The following is a 16,905-nucleotide window of genomic DNA, read 5'->3' on the forward strand; positions in this document are numbered from 1 at the left end:
TTTCACATGGCTGCAAACATCTTGTTCAGAAAGCATCTTTGTTCCACTTTTAAAGGTTACAATAAGCAAAAAAAAAATAAAGTAATGAAAGTGGCCATACCCACAAATGACCATCAATTGAACACTCACCCGCCAATTAAGGCGCAATCACATTTTTCCTATGGGCTACTTTCTGCAACCGTTTCCCCACTCGTGCTCACTGTAGAACCCTAAGCCAACCAGGTTCAGTTTACGTTCAAATACCCCCCTCCCCTCCTCATTACCCCCAAAAAGCGTCTTTATGCAAAACATGTGTAGGGACTTCAATAAATGAAAGCACAGCTCCTAACCGCATCCTACTTTATTTTGATTTTCATGTGGTTCTCGTGTATTGTCCAACTTGGTAAATACGTCTCATATTTCAAATGTCACAAGTCTCTGACGACTTGCAATTTGGACATGAAAAAGCAGCAATGGCAAACAGCTAGTAAAAAAAAAAAAAGGGAAAGACAAAAAAGGTGGAAAGTGTCTAAACCGAGTCACATTAAACTCATAATAGATCAAAAGAAAGAGATTTTTTAATTCAGCGTCGCTCCAGATTTAAGGATGGTTAACTGGTAGTTTTATGTCAAACAAAGAGGAGTATTTGGCAAAATATAAATGGTACTGTGTGGGTCTTTTGATGCAAATATTCAATACAAGGCAGAAGCACGCTCATGTAAGTGTGCACCAAGCCAGATAAACCTGTTGACGCACAACATCAGACTACATTACTGTATACACCGCAAAGCAAAGAGACAACTTAATCTGCCCTCAGTGTAAACATATAGGTAACTTTAAACCGTATTTAAATTAGCCTTTTCAAATTCTGAGTCTAGTCCAAAAGAGGAATTTAAGTATTAGATCTGGAAATTCTTCATTCCAGAGTTGCAAAATATAATTTAGAATTTATATTTTCCATTTTGTAAATGTGCATTTGACAAAATGTTTCCCACGAAAAGGTTTTTTTTATTCCTAAAATATACAGCATTTCTTATGTTAATATAAAAGTAAGACATGCATATAATTTTAGAAAAATTGTATTTTTTATGTTGTTCTTATTTAGTAAAAAAAAAAAGTGTCTGGTAAAGGAAAACAAATCAGCTCAAAACAACTTTGCGCAAGGCTCCATACCCAGAGGACTTCTACGCAAACATTTACAAGGCATTATGCCTTCAAGAGAGAACAGAGGGATCCATCCATCGCGCAGAGAAGCATGTGGGAGATTCAATTGACCGCACTCAACTTTGCCGCCGCTTGAGCTTGCCGCATACACTTCAAATTGTTGTTCTCGCTACTGACAAAACCGTTAATTCACCCAGAAACGGGAGGTCAAGTTTCAGCAGGAGCAGAGGAGAAAGAAAAAAAAGTAGCCGGCAAACTTACAGGAACATTTGTGTCAGACGGCAAAGCTTTCTACACACAAAGAGCCCTAAGGTCTCCTAAAAAATATTCAGATATGATCATAAACATTTAACACCTGTTGCCTTTTTATTATTAATCTGTGTGCCTAAAATAGAATAAAATAAAATAAAGACAAGGAAGTTTGAGCTTTGACAATGTCATAGTAATCAGGTGAGTTGAGACATTTAAAAATTCATGATTTTGTCCAAAAAAAAAAAAAAAAAGAGTCTGAAAACCTCTTTTGTTGCTGTTAAAAATAATTAACAAGGAGGAACATGCCAATAAATGCCACAACTGCAATTTTTAAGGGGTTTTGGCATTTAAAAAAAATGTTTATTTATTTTTTTAAAGTGCAAAAACTGGATTTTTAATCTTTAGTGTGTTACAAATAGAATTTCACTGAGGACTCTGAACAAACTGAAATCATTATTTAACTACAGTACTTCATTTTAAAGCGACAAAACATGTAAAAACATGTACTTGTTACACACTGTATGCCATTTTAATTCTTTGTTTCACCTAAACAAAGCAAGACAAACACTAATAGGACGAGGTGCAGTGAAATCCACACTAAAAAGGGCGGATTATGGGCTCAGGCCTGCCCAGCACCTGTGGGGAGTGGCTGGTGAATCTTCTCCCAAAATAACCCAGAAAACTCATCCCAGCAGGTCGGCAACAAGGTTGAACAGGAAAAAAAGAGGACAGACCACCTGAGGCTCACATCCAGGAAGACCTGGCATACCTGAGGGGGAACTGACACCTAAGTGAGTTTTTACAAGGTCATTTAGGGATGGGGTACTGGCGTTTATGTAGCATAACTGTGCAGCAAAATTCCTCAACTGCATTTAAAGGAGCTCCCTTAAAGCCACAGTCAGAGCTATGATGTGGTGTATCTGCACGATGCCTGCAACCAACTGATTTCCTACTGAAGGTCTATCATAGTACTTAGCGTGGATTTACTTTAAAGATTGCTATTGCACTTGATCCATTTACCTCAATCACCATGCTCGGTAACAAAATGTCTGATTGTGGGGTAAAAAGACATAAAAGACATGTACTCAACCGTCCCGTCAGTGGAAATCAGTGCTGGTTTCTCTTACCCAGCCTTTCAGACTGCATGGCACTTGCTTTTCCGCCTATGGTTTTCCATTTCAAAGCCCTATGTCTCCATGTAAATACCAAAACACAGTAATCCAATCTGACCCCATTGCAAATTTTCCAGAAACTATTGGGGGGTTGTGGGGTTGACATGAGCCACACACTTATCCCACTTAACCTCTAGAGAGAAGCCACCCTAACCCCTTACAGCCCAAGATTCCCTTGGTGGAGGAATGCACTGCTTTATACCACTCTCCTCTTAAAAGCACTGAGGTTGGGGCTCAATGGCAAAACCTTCTAACTTCGTGAGACTGTGAAGTCAAAGAAGCACAAAGGCGATGCCAAAAATGGGCAGCAGATATCCACGTTAGGGCACCTCCCTGCCCACTGAGCAGTGCAACCCCAAATTCTTTTCAATTCAAACCCAAAATAGTCCCCAACTAATGCCTCCCATGAACATAGCAGGGACATATTTACACTGTGCTAACTTGATGACAAATAACCTGAGGATCTTTCTGTTTCCCATTTGCCATTGTTTGTTTTTTAGCATGCAAAACTGGTTTTCAGTAAGATTCTCAGAATATAGGGGGTACGGGGGGGTGATGCTTATCTGCCATGTTGGCGAGTGGTGGCCTGTAAGGCAAGCTAAAGACTTTTGACACATGGTCCACATCTGAGGCATTTTAGCATGAGCATCTTGATCACACAGCTCCTAGCTGCAGCAAAAGCCTGAAGGCTGTTCATGGGGTTGAGCAGACGAATCTCCTGCATTATGGTCTACAGGTGTTGCATGCCACTGGACTGGTTTGTTCTATTAGTGGCGCATTACAATGTACACGTCGAAAAGCAGCTGTTCAGACTCTATTCTGCAGCTACAGGTGATAATGAGCATAGCTTGTTTTACGTGAATAAGAACCATTAAGTGAGTGTTTAGTGGGCTTCTGGCAAGATAATGCAATGCAAACTTAGTTATGGGCTAAACATGAACTCTTAATGATTTCTAACCTAAATATGATTGTATTGCATGTGATATTTATAATGTAAAGAAGATTTTAAGTCACAATTCAGGTCTAATTTATTAAAACGTGTATCATTTTAAATTGTCATAACTGAGACACTGATCTCAGATAACTTGTTGATTTATGAATTAATTAGATTGTTCTTTAAAGTCGGGTTTCTCTGTTGCTCCAGGACATTTTAGTATCAATATTGCCATAATTAAATAAAAAATCAAAAGCCAGATATGCAATTTTCACTTTTCTGTTGCCTCTTTCTTAACTTAATGGCAGTAAAGTAAAAATTCTGAGCCTGAATCATTGTTGAACAACCTCAACTAAGCAAGTAAAATGTCTCCCATGCACACTGCCTTTTCCTTGTCAGTCTGTAGTCAATGCATTGCCATCAATAAACACATCCCCTAATTAACTAAAATTGTTTTTCATCAATACCTATAACTGGCCAGCACAGAAATTGATGAGAGCAAGGGTTGACTTAACTAAAAATGCCTGACGGGGGACAATTCATCGACAGGTAAGGGGTTTATTATCCCTCCTGCCAATCGACTAAAGCATTGTGTGTGATTCTAGAAAGTGGGTTTTATAATCTGCACCCTTTTGGTGCAATACAGCCCCAATGGATCAATTTTAAGCCCCACCTAAATCTTGGAGGTAAATGGTTTGCATTTAGAAAGTCATTACGCTGTCAATTGAACGTCTCCCCCTCCACTTTGTGTTGGGATGTCTGTAATGAAGTTTGGAGTCATTATAGTAGTTGAATATACTAATCTTGTGATGTTTCCTTTCCCTATCATGTCGTGTTAGGGCTGATGACTCTCACCAGACAATCTCCATTCAGGAGCGGTGCCACCAAGTCTGTCCTTGCTTATCATTAACAATCTGCAAATAAACAGGACAGCATACATTACATCACTTGCAGCTCCATGATCAATTCCAGGAATGTCTTTGAAGCTTTGCTTAATGAACCTACACAGTGTGGCTGTTGTGTGCAGTCAGAGCATTGAGGCTTCATAACCCATGACCTTAATGCAGTTTTTCTTCATTGATAATATTGGGAGTAAATGAGAATATTCAATAGAAATGCATAGTGGCTGCAAGTAAATTGCACTGCAAAAAACACATGAAAGGAAGTTGTTTTTTTTTTTCCTTAAATGCTAACAACTTAAAGCACATTCTTGTGTGGACAGTGTTGCATGATGCTTTCATACATCAGACAAAACACAAGCTGTCCCCCCTGTACCATCAGAAATCATCCACCCACATAGAGTGAGATTTTAGAGCCTGTCCAGTCAAATATACTGCCCCTTTTGATTTTGATACGCATGATCTCTGTATAAAAAGGGAAGCGCTGACAAAGTTGGCTTCATCAATCAGTGGTGTCAGCTCAGACCTTTTTATAGCCCTCTCCGAGTTCCTGAGAGCCCTAACCCTGTAAAAGTTTATATAGTGTATTGACCATTCTCTACTTGCTTAGCTAATGAAGCCAGCTTGGCCACAGACACTGAGAGGCTGCCGCCGTGTCAACACTGCTTCCTATTTGATGACACCTTCCACTAAATTGAAATGTGCTGCTAATGGCGGTGAGTGTTTAAAGAAGAATAAGCCACAGTAATTGACACAGGGCTGACCTCACGCACACAAAGAAGAGGATGGAAGGCCCCACGCAGGCTGGTGGAGAGCTTCATTTTGGGTCTTAAAGACATCAGACAGTCAGATGCTGCAGCGGCTTATCAACACTTTTATCAAATCAATAACATGCAACACATAAACTGAATATCTTTGTGTATCTCCTCTGAGCAGTGTTGTGCATAAAACCACCCCACTTAACACACACACAGGGAAGCACACACAAAGGTGTTCTAAAAGAAAACACCTTCAAGTCAAGCCTATAATAAAGAGAGCATTGTTACAGGTATCACTCACGCTGCAGTGAACAAAAAAACATGCATCTCCCTGTTGCATGCATGAGTAGTGCTAAATGGAGGTTCAGTTGAAGTTGATGCTGTCAGAGGCTCCCAATATGAGCCCTGAGGCATTTATGTCAAGCTCTGAACTTCAAAACAATACTACTGTAGATACAGGCTTCTATACATCTCTGGCCTGCAACAAGTACATCACACCTTTAAATGTCTCAGCAATTTCCACCGCTTTGCATATGCGTTTTATTTGATGAATGATGAAAAAATACTGAATGGAGCAAATAGCAAGGATTTGGCCTATTGCTTCTTTCGTGCAGATTTGCTCTGCATGGTCCACCCTGTCAAGGACTTTGAGATTCCCCCACCGCTCTGGATCCACGGAGACAGACAATTGACTGAGAATTGATGGTCAATGTTTGTCCAAGGTGGCTGACTGGCCGCGTCTCTCTAGTTTACTTGCGAATTTGTGGTTAAATAGCGCATTTAGAAAGCACTGGCGCGGTTTTGTCTGGAGTGCACATCTCTTTTAGACGCTTTGCAGTGAAGCAATAATTGTGCACGAAATGGTCGTGCCCCTGCATGCTTGTATTTGGCGTTTAAGATGAGTATAACGTCCATAAGCTGTATTCATATCCACCGCTTAAAATGATGCGGCTGGGAGTAGACCTGTAAACTTCAATGTTATAATGGATAGAAGAAATCATGATAATCGTATCCTACTTCACATGACAGAAAACATTTGCTCAGATAGAATTAAGAGTTAAATTATCAGTGCCACCTATTTGCCTGTGCAAGTGTGACTAAATTGTTTCTCAGATACCGCTGCGCCTGGAAAGTGCGCTATATTTCACAAAAGAATTGATTGGTGTGATTCAAAATGCGGTCGTTTTGATACACCTGATAACAGCCTACACGCACCAGTGAACGCATCCTCTGACGTTCTGGTTGTGTTGAGCGCAAACTTGTGGCTTCAGCTCTTATAAAATGCTGTTTCAAGTCAAAATGAGCATATCCACAATGTCACTAATCGCCAAAGCATCAGCTATTCCTCGTGTTTTCATCGATATAAGATGCATTTATTTAAAATTAACTGACTTCACTCACATTGTCTCAAATGCAAAATCAGCCTGGAGAGGGAAAATAAGTGCAAATAGTATCTAAATATACAAAATAGCAATTTAAGAAAAATAATCCACTTTGCACCCATAAGCAGTCTAACAAAAATAAATAAATACATAAAAACAATATGAATGCAACAATAAACAATTATTGCGCGTTTATCATGGAGCGCCTCATCCCGTGCACGCTCATATTTTCCTGATTTCATATGAGGATGTTGCAGGAAATGCTCGGCTGCTCTTCGGCGCTGTTGAATCTCTGCAAATTCTGCAAACTCTGCCGCGAATTGAACCCTGACAAACCATACATAAATATATTTGTGAATGAATAAAATTGCGATATTCAAGCATGTAAAGACAACAGTGCTGCAGGACAGGGAAGGAAGTCAGCAGCCCCGCCAGAGCTCAACATCTCGCCGACTAAGCGCGCCGGTTCCCCGGCTTGGCTTGCCTGCTTCCCTGGGTCTCACAGACCGACCGATAGCGCAACTTCTCTAACGATGTTGACATATTCACACAACACTGACTGAGGCAGGGTGGTGTTTCACGGCAAAGCCCTTTTGAGTTTCCAAACACCTTTTTATAAGTCTGAAGTCTGTCCCCTCCACCCGACCTGTTAAAACCACGCCTACGCAGCCACACAATTGGTCCGAAAGCGTCAAAGAGCCAATCAAACGGAGCGCTGCTACTCGTAACATGCAACACATCCATACAGTATGAAGCCCTATGGGCCACAGAGGCGATAGGAAAATCACGGAGCTGGGACCTTACCACCTCTCTCCCTCTCTCTCTCTCTCTCTCTCTCTCTTTTTCTCTCTCTCTCTGGCCGTCAGCGGACTCCTTTCTCTGCACACGTCTTTCTCTGAAATGTGTGTGTGCGTGAAAGAGAGAGGAGGAATAAAGTGTGTGTGTGCGTGTGAGGGTGCATGTCCGGAGCAAGTAAAGGCAGGGGGATTATTCGGCGCTATCGAAATATTTCAACACGTCGCCCTCGCTGCAGGACTGAAGCCAATAAGAAGGAACGCATTTTAACAGGAATGCCGATATTGTAAACAGCAGCAGAGGAGAAAGAATGCGCCGCAGTCAATTAAGTGACTCACCCAAGTTGGTTTAATTCGGCTAATGTCCGAGAGCCAGCAGCGAGACGCAGAAAGGTGTCCGATGCGCGTCAAGCTCTGAAGAAAATCGGTCTCGCAGCACTTCTGAAGAATAATGGAGAGCATTTTTACATTTCCAGACTTTTGAAACGACTGAAGAGATTCCCGGACTTGTGAAAAATAAGTGGATGCTTATTTCTGCAGAGCTGAAGGAGGAATTTCCAAAGCTTTCCAACTCCAGATTGATTTTTTCCTTTTTTTATTTTGTCTTCATTTGCTCCTCTTTACGCTCTTTAGCGCTGCTGGCACTATTATTGCTTCTACATCCAACCAGTCGTCTCTAGTTGTTGCCTGCACTTGGATGAACTTCCTGATGAGAGACCCAGTCATACAGGGATCAAGTATGGCATATCATCCGTTTATACCTCACCGGGGTCCGGAATTTGCCATGAGTGCAATGCTGGGTCACCAGCCTCCCTTCTTCCCGGCTCTGGCGCTCCCTCCCAGCGGCTCCCTGTCTCTGCCGGGCGCCCTGGGAAAGCCGATCATGGACCAGTTGATGGGAGCCGCGGAGACCGGCCTCCACTTCTCTTCGCTGGGGCATCAGGCTGCTGCCGCCCACCTCAGGCCTCTCAAGACTCTGGAGCCTGAAGAGGAGGTGGAGGACGACCCGAAAGTTCACCTGGAAGCCAAGGAGCTTTGGGAACTCTTCCACAAGAGAGGCACCGAGATGGTGATCACGAAATCCGGAAGGTGAAACTGATTTGTTTTTCGAGCGTGTGTGTGTGTATGTGTGTGTATGTGTGTGTGTGTGTGTGTGTGTGTGTGTGTTCATCCCTAAAACGTAATATTATCTCACAAGCAGAAGACCTGTTGTGTGTGTTGATACCTCATGGCGAAAGGATTTATTATTTTACATACACAAGCCTATAAATATGTAAATTTATATAAAGAGAGATTTATACATATATGCCACTTGGAGATATGTAGATATTTCATGCAACAAAGTCACCTATCAGTCTAATGTGTATTAATTAAACTAAGATTGTATCATAACTGTCTCACTATTCTCAGTCAGATTTGACATTTATTGCACTATAATGTGTTTTCACTGAAACATAAAAAAACCCAAATAATAATTTAGCTTGACAGAAAAAAACTGACACAAAGCTGCGAGTTCCTGTGTTTCTATTCAGCCTGCAAAATCAGAGAGAGACATTTAGTGAACTGCACACGTTTAACGGATAAGAAATAAGTTGTTATCTCACTGTAGGTATTTTACTAAATAAAATTGGCTTGTAGCTGCTGTATTATGAATATTAGGCCTCCAGTGCAGCTAGGAGCTTTCACGGATCTATTCACATTTCCCCAGAAACATTTGATTTGCGTATCATCCTAGTTTTTAAAATTTAGCGTCCGGTTTATCAAAACTTTACACTGATGGATTATTCAACTGAAACTTTGAGTGTGTGGAGCTCTGACATTATTCTCGTCATCACAGTGACAGTATACAAAGATGGCTGCTGTCTTTGAGTGCGTGTATGTATGTTATGTGTGTGTGTGTGTGTGTGTGTGTGTGTGTGTGTGTGTGTGTATATGTGTGTGTGTGTGTGTGTGTGTGTGTGTGTGTGTTGGCCTTTCGAGGCATTAAAAATCAAGACACTATCCAAACAGCGTTTACGTGTCTTCTAGAGTCTTTTCGGCTGAGTTATCTTTAGCTGATAAATTATGATGGGGCTACAGGCTACATTATAGCATAACTTGTCAAACCGATAAAATTCACTTTTCACATTGAAAAACATATGTTTGTGTCTGTGTAAAAAATTATAGATTTTTTCTTTATATTGTTGTACATTTTGATTATATTTTTATGTGCCACTACATGCGTGCTTATCATTTGTTTTCTTCGTCACAGGCGGATGTTCCCCCCGTTCAAAGTGAGGTGCACTGGTCTGGACAAAAAGGCCAAATATATTCTCTTGATGGATATTGTTGCAGCCGACGACTGCAGGTACAAATTTCATAACTCCCGCTGGATGGTGGCGGGGAAAGCCGACCCCGAAATGCCAAAGAGGATGTACATTCACCCGGACAGTCCGGCTACTGGTGAACAGTGGATGTCAAAAGTCGTCAATTTTCACAAACTCAAGCTGACAAATAACATCTCCGACAAGCATGGATTTGTAAGTTCAACTAATGTATGTCAATTTTCCTATTTATCACCTTACAATTTTTAGTATAGCAAAATGTTGTATTTTTTTATTTGCTTGTTTTATTTGAGCACAGGATTTTAGGATTTATTGTTTTTGAGGAAGACCTGACTACAATAGGACATCATTTAAAAAAAAATGTAAACAATTGTTTAAAAAAATGTTTAAAGATTGTATTATCTTGAGATAATCTTATTTTTTACAAGTAGTCTATTGTGATTATTAAGGAAGATAATAATACGTCTGCATCCTTGAATCTTTAACCAGATTCAATTGACTATATATTGAACTGAAAATAATTTCAACTATGTTTTAAAAATTATTTGCATAGTTTACAACAAAGTAGTATCTTACAAGATAGATTCCCTCTTAATTATGTGGCTTCTGATTTTTTTTAATAAGAACATTTTAAGAAAATTATTGAATTAAAGGATATATTTTGTATGACAAACGCTAGAGTACTTTCAATAATAATTTTTTGGTGATTGTGTGTTGCAGACCATACTTAACTCGATGCACAAATATCAGCCTCGATTTCACATTGTGAGGGCCAACGATATTCTCAAACTCCCGTACAGTACCTTCAGGACTTACGTTTTTCCCGAAACGGATTTCATTGCCGTGACTGCTTATCAAAATGACAAGGTAAGCACAATTATTGCTCAAAGGCTTAAAGCTTATGTACCCTGAATATTTTTTTTACTTAAATGCAGCTTGTGTGTCCCTTTCGCCCTGTCAGACTCGCTCTCTTCCCCGTTTCTTACGTATTCTGCACCATTTTGTTGTCATAAAATATGAAAGACGTCATATTTGTTGGAGCCTGTGAGAGTGCAGTATCATAGTTGAAGGGGGTTGATGTTGCGAGTCAGTGCCATATTCAGCAGCCTGTGGTAGAAAAGTCATAATTCTGAGGAATGTTATATACAGGTTGTCTTCCTTTTATTTAATCACGTGGAAAGGATTTGGCATAGACCCAGACTCTCTCTCTCTCTGCGTGTGTGTGTGTTTGTGTGCGTATGTGTGTGTGTGCGTGTGTGTGTATGTGTAAAACTAAAACAGGGGTTGGGGGTTGAGAAATGAGGATAAAGAAGAGGGGCAACATTGTGCGGTTGAATGGAGAAAAAGAAAGAAAAAAGGGGGGGGGTTGGGGTTGTGTCAGACTGTGCTGTATGGTAACATTTTATTCTCTGTGAGACATAAAAATAATGAAAATCATCCCCTAAACTGTTTGATATTGTTGGGAAATCATGGCACCCTCACTCGCCTCCTATGTGCAGTGGTAACAAGTGGGAGTAAAGTTTTGCAAAAGTTTACACAAAAAGCAGCATGTTTCACTCTTGATGAAAAACGTGCCAATATGAAGACTCGTGCGCTCTGTGTGCGCGATTTTGGCATTCGCGTATTTAGTTATATTTATGTGTTTTTATCTCAAAACCAAAAATAATCTAAGTGTATTTTAAACTTGCAGAAGTTTACCTGCAATTTAAAAAATGGATTGAATGAGTATAATACAGTCTAGAGGGTCAAATTTCAGTGGCTTATATTTACGCACAATTTTAATCATTTCAGATAACCCAGCTGAAAATCGACCACAACCCATTTGCCAAAGGATTCCGTGACACGGGCAATGGGAGACGGGAAAAGAGGTAAGGCAAGGGAGGGGACGTGCATTGCAAAAACACTTCAGATGTATTTGGATTGATATACACAGACAGAGAGTGATCTCGGTGGATTAAGTCTGCATCAGAGCTCCCTCATTACCCGCAGGGAGTGTGGCTCTTCACAGTTTCTAATCAAATCGCGTAATAAGCTCGAGTTCACTAATTCCGATAGCACTAGTGGCAACAGACATTGCAGCGGGAATGTTTTCCTTTCTGTCTCCACTTGCTAATTACCATTTAATTACGTATTAATCCAAAACGTTAAATTCTGAAAATTAGATTTGAAAATCAGCAGTGTCACATGATATGATCAATAAATAAACGGGTCTTACAGCAACAGCACTGTAACAGATTCCTCACGCTCACCTGCGGCGCAGGTGAGTCAGCCCTACAGTCAGGAACTTCATTATTTCAGTCTGAATGAGCCTCCATCGCCACTCATTGCGCTGTTGATATTGTTTCTGCACTGAGAGCTGTGATCACCGCCTGTAATAACCTGGGTACTTGTGCACAGGAAACAGCTGGCGCTGCAATCCATGCGTTCATACGAGGAGCAGCAGAAAAAGGAGAACGGCGCTTCAGACGACTCCTCTGGAGAGCAGGCTCCCTTTAAGTGCTTCGGCCAGGCCTCGTCCCCTGCCGTGTCTACCGCGGGCCCCCCACACCTGAAAGGTAAGCTGGGGGACCCCACAAAGTCAGTCACGGCCCCGATCACAAGTCGTGTGTAAAGTCGTAAAATGTCTATTGTGGCGAGGTTTTTTACGAGGTAACGTGTTAAAGAAGAGCATACATTAGCTTTGCAGCACATTCACATAGTCTTACTGACTTGAGGTTTCACTTTGCACCTGGACTACTGATTTGCACTTAATTCATAATTGTCATTGAAAACTGTCATTTTTTTTTCTTTTACTGTGAAAATTACTTGGGCACTTTAGCACTTAAATATTCTTTTAGTTGTACTACGTACGTTAACCATTATGCTAAATGATGCAACAACTAGGCTATCTATTCAGATTAAAAACTCCAAATCATATTCGGTTAATCTGCAAAAAATAAAATAAATAACAGAAACGAATGCCATGTACAAATGAAGGCTTACAGCATGCAAAGTTACGCAATCCAAATATTATTGGAAACAATGGGAAATTAATGTTACAGGTCACGCTCACCATTGCAAATATGTGCAAAATGTGTCCATTGGGGTCTATTTCTTATTCCGCCTGCTACACGCAACATGGCTGATAATGTGACTTATCATTTCCATGATTCACCAATGTGCAGAAACTAATACTGTACTCCTCCTACTCTGGCAGATTTCTGTGACAGCGATGAGGACAGCGACGACGAGAGCAAAGATGGACACATTAAAGATGGTCCGGACTCAAGCAAGATTTCAACAACCACAAAGGACGGGAAGGATCATGACGGGAGCCCAGCTAAGGGGCACCCTTTTAGTAACACTGACTCTGTCAGCAGGACCCGAGACAGCGGCCCTAGGACTGAGAAAAGTCAGGCAGACTCGCGGCAGAGCCCCATCACCGTCATCTCCAGCACCACACGATCTGGAGAAGACCTCAAGAGCCCGAGCCTGGAGCAGCCCAAAACGGATGAGTGCAGGTCGATAAGCAAAGACAATTTCATGCCTTTGACTGTTCAGACTGACAGCCCGCACACAGGCCACGGCCACTTGCATAATTTTGGATTTCCAACGGGCCTTACTGGACAACAGTTTTTCAATCACCTCGGGAGCGCGCACCCGTTTCTCTTGCACCCCAGTCAGTTCAACATGGGAGGCGCGTTCTCAAACATGGCCGCGGGCATGGGGCCACTATTGGCAGCTGTGTCCACGGGAGGGGTGAGCACCATGGACACGACTAGCATGGCATCACCCTCGCAAAGCTTGACGGGAGCGCCAGGCCTGCCCTTTCATCTGCAGCAACATGTCTTGGCATCACAGGTAAAACCTGTTTTCATGAGCGTATAGGCCTAACCTCTGAGCCTCGAGTGAATGAGTGGAGCACATGTTGTAATGTACAGCAGACTGCAGGCCTGAGAGGCCAGAATTAATATGCCAGATAATAAAATCTATTGATTACTTATTTAAAAAAAAAATGAAAAGGTAGCACATCTCAAGTCTTTAAGTCGAGGAGGACAAAATACTCGCATTTCACTCATTTATTTGGCTCGGTGTTTAAATCGGTTTATAGTGATGCGAGTCAAATAAATAAGTGAAATGTGAGCATTTTGTCCTTCTTGACTTAAGATGTGCTACCTTTTCTATTTTACTTTTTTTTTAATACGCTCACTGGATTTGGGGTTTAGCACTCCACTGAAAATCCCACTGTTGAACCGCAACCCCTTTACTAAATACATATATTTAAAAGTTTCGTTATGATGCTCAGGTGTGTGTTTTAAGCGTAACTGAGAAGGATAATGTGTGTGTATTTATTTTGTTTCAGTGTCAAGTTGATTATTATTCACAAATTAAAGTTGTGCAACTGCGATTTTACTGACTAAAGCTCGAAACCATGTTTTCTCGCCTGTCTATGGGCGTTATTTTATAGGTAACAACTATTAAGAAATCAGATTTGAAAAACAGACATTGCAACAGCTGGGGGTGTTGGGCAATCTTGTTGATTTGAGCTCATTAAGCCCGTTTTAGAGCCACACGGGCGAGGATTAAAATACCCCAGAGAAACATAGTACTTTAATAGACAACAAAGTTGTCTTTTTCCATTTATTGTCCTGCAGCATGCAGCATCAGACAACTGGAATTTTTATTTGCATTACAAATTCTTGAACAAGGACCAAAGCTGTTTACATGCAGGGCGGTGAGGCTTTGCTGCACAAAACTGTGTTCGGAGCTTTGTGATAGTGTGAATTAAAGCAAGACAGACTGAATGTGCATTGCCTAAATGAACTCCAAGTTGTGTTGTGCATGAGCTAAGTGCAGCGTCATTAGCAGTGTATCAATCCATTACAGTCTAACATGTATGAAAGAAGTCTTGGAGGAGAGTGACAGTGAAGCTGGTCACTTTCAATAACTATTTCCACGCGTTTTTTCCGAGACTTTAATCCAAAACACGCAGCAGTCTGGTGAAAGAGTTTATCATCATACATTTCCCCTTGATTTTTTTCCCTCTCTTTATTTCTTTTGGCACATGTTGCGCTATTATAGTACCCAGAAGTGTATGAACTGTCTATAACTGCAGCCCTGTGGCTCACACTCACTTTCTCCATGTCTCCATAGGGCCTCGCCATGTCTCCGTTTGGCAGTTTGTTTCCCTATCCCTACACGTACATGGCAGCAGCCGCGGCAGCCTCCTCCGCCGCCTCCTCAGCGGTGCACCGGCACCCCTTCCTGAACGCTGTGCGCCCCCGACTCAGGTACAGCCCTTACTCCCTCCCCATGACGGTACCGGACAGCACCCTGCTCACCACCGCGATGCCCTCCATGGCCGGCGGCGGGGCCGAGCTCAAAGGGGACAGCATAGTCCCGGCCAGCCCCGTGTCTGGTGTCACCCTGGATTCCACATCGGAGGTGACCAGTCACTCGTCAACCATCTCCTCCGGCTCGGTGTCTATGTCGCCAAAAACGTGCACGGAGAAAGACGCCGCCAATGAGTTACAGAGCATCCAGCGCCTGGTCAGCGGACTGGACTCAAATCAGGACAGGCCACGGAGCGGGTCCCCCTAGGGATTTTTTTTTAATATATATATATATAAACACATCACCTGCTTCTCGTTTCATTGTTTGTCATGAAAAGTGTTGATGGTGATGAAGACATTAACAGTAGGAGGACGCCCTCGTAGATTCATGCAGGTTTTCAAAAAGGAAAAAAAAAAACAACTAAAAAACAAAAAAAAAACAGTTTTAGTTTCTGAAATGCACTTTGGTTATTACACACCTGTTATGTATATTTTTCTTTCTTTTTTCTTAAATTAAACACTTATCCTGTCATTTGAATACCATACAAGTATTGAAACTGAAAAGTTGGCATGGGTGTGACTTACAGATTTAGGAGAAGTTGCTGCTGTGTCCTGTCTCCTAACTTTAATGTACACGAGGAGAAATGTGTTTTTTAATATGCACTCTGAATCAATTTGACTTATTTGAATTCACTACCGTTTAACCTACCTTACAAACAAAGACTGCTGTATTTTGTTGTACACTATTAATTGATCTTCTGGCCAAATGTTGCATGCCCCCTTAAAACCCCAACGAATGTTATTTTAAATCTAAAAACTGAAACAAAAATTATAAAAAATTATATTTGGAACAATTAACAACACTCCCTTTGCTTAAGTTTTGTCTTAATTAGGTTATTAATTGATCAAAAACAAATTAGTTTTTCTTAATGCCTTTTTTCAAATCAGAACAGGCCTATTGACATGACTGGTGCTCCGGGCCCAAGCATGCGGAATTTAGCCCAAACAGGCAAAGGGAAGCAGAAATTTAAATATAAAAAATGAAAGGTAGTATTGATTAAAAGGTGTACATAGGGATATATAAAATATTTATGTAATTATTTCATATTGTTATTGCGTGTAAATACAACGGAGTAGTTTGTTTCTAGGGATCTGTTCTTAATTTATTGTCGATATACCTGTGTAAAGATAGTTTGTGGACTATTATCCTTTTGTTGCCATCTGCATTTATACCCCTCTCTTAAAATATGGACTTTATTCCTCCCTCCAAATATCCACTGAGCTACTTATTCACACTCATGTGCCATTGTATTTTTTCATTTGTTGTCCCTGTGTGAAGTGCTACTGTTTCAAAACGAATGAAAACGCGACAACGCACTGCACCAATGGCTTGGAATAATATATATATATTCTTTTTCTTGAGAAGAGCAAAAGAAGTGTCGTTGAAGTGTGACAAAAGTGGACTATTTTTTTCTGTTATTAAAAAATACTTTGCGAACCTGATCGTACAAGTGCCGCATAATCGAAAATATGAAGGTTTCTTTTGTGTTTCTTAATGGGTTATGTTGTATTGGAGTTATGTCTAGTTTACAACATCGACATCGTGTTCTTGAAAGTTTCAATAAAATATTGAAATGCCATTTTTTGGTGTGTGTCCCTCGCTGTTACGCATGAGAATAGAAAGAAAAAAAAACTGTATGATTTTAAATCAGCTAATTTGAGGCCTCACGAGACATCCTAATTCATTGTAAAATGTTTCTGGTAGGTTTGGGGAGTTGATGAGGGTTTACTTCACTTCAGTAAACTCCCGTGGACATGTGCCAAGGCTGCGATCAAAGTGACAATTTAAGATAACTCAGCTTCGCAGATCATACCTGGGATTCCTACCTGAACAAGTGGCCGCGCGCACTATAATTACGCGCTTTATTTATTTGA

At 41.0% G+C, this 16,905-nt stretch overlaps 1 protein-coding gene and 1 long non-coding RNA gene across 5 annotated transcripts in view; one reads left to right on the plus strand and one right to left on the minus strand.

The window, feature by feature from the left end:
- Nucleotides 1-16,905, minus strand: part of LOC148186193 (uncharacterized) — a 201,014-nt gene that overhangs the window by 170,866 nt on the left and 13,243 nt on the right. The window contains exon 1 of one of the 3 annotated variants that reach the window (XR_015775189.1): nt 7,674-7,811. The exons of the other annotated variants lie outside the window; for them this stretch is intronic. This is a non-coding gene — a long non-coding RNA (uncharacterized LOC148186193). Of the gene's footprint in view, nt 1-7,673; nt 7,812-16,905 lie in introns of those variants that run through there. 3 annotated transcript variants of the gene reach the window in all.
- On the plus strand, nt 7,312-16,610 carry tbx3a (T-box transcription factor 3a). Of its 2 annotated transcripts, none has more exons than XM_042509938.2 (7): nt 7,312-8,423; nt 9,586-9,868; nt 10,379-10,525; nt 11,450-11,526; nt 12,056-12,213; nt 12,855-13,498; nt 14,792-16,610. In XM_042509938.2, the coding sequence occupies exons 1-7, from the start codon at nt 8,032-8,034 to the stop codon at nt 15,236-15,238; spliced, it is 2,148 nt and encodes a 715-aa protein (XP_042365872.2). In that variant the 5' UTR covers nt 7,312-8,031; the 3' UTR covers nt 15,239-16,610. The 2 variants fall into 2 exon arrangements, with proteins under 2 accessions (XP_042365872.2, XP_042365873.2); XM_042509939.2 differs by having other exon boundaries at nt 9,586-9,853.

Source organism: Plectropomus leopardus, chromosome 20 (assembly GCF_026936395.1).
Source record: "Plectropomus leopardus strain MGB_pleo_1.0 chromosome 20, ASM2693639v1, whole genome shotgun sequence".
Lineage (NCBI taxonomy): Eukaryota > Metazoa > Chordata > Actinopteri > Perciformes > Serranidae > Plectropomus > Plectropomus leopardus.

Bases quoted from the DNA above. Each gene is read 5' to 3' on its own strand.
- tbx3a (XM_042509938.2), top strand. From the start codon at position 8,032: ATGAACTTCCTGATGAGAGACCCAGTCATACAGGGATCAAGTATGGCA. The intron at 11,527-12,055 runs GTAAGGCAAGGG...ACTTGTGCACAG, and splicing joins AATGGGAGACGGGAAAAGAG to GAAACAGCTGGCGCTGCAAT. The intron at 12,214-12,854 runs GTAAGCTGGGGG...CTACTCTGGCAG, and splicing joins GGGCCCCCCACACCTGAAAG to ATTTCTGTGACAGCGATGAG.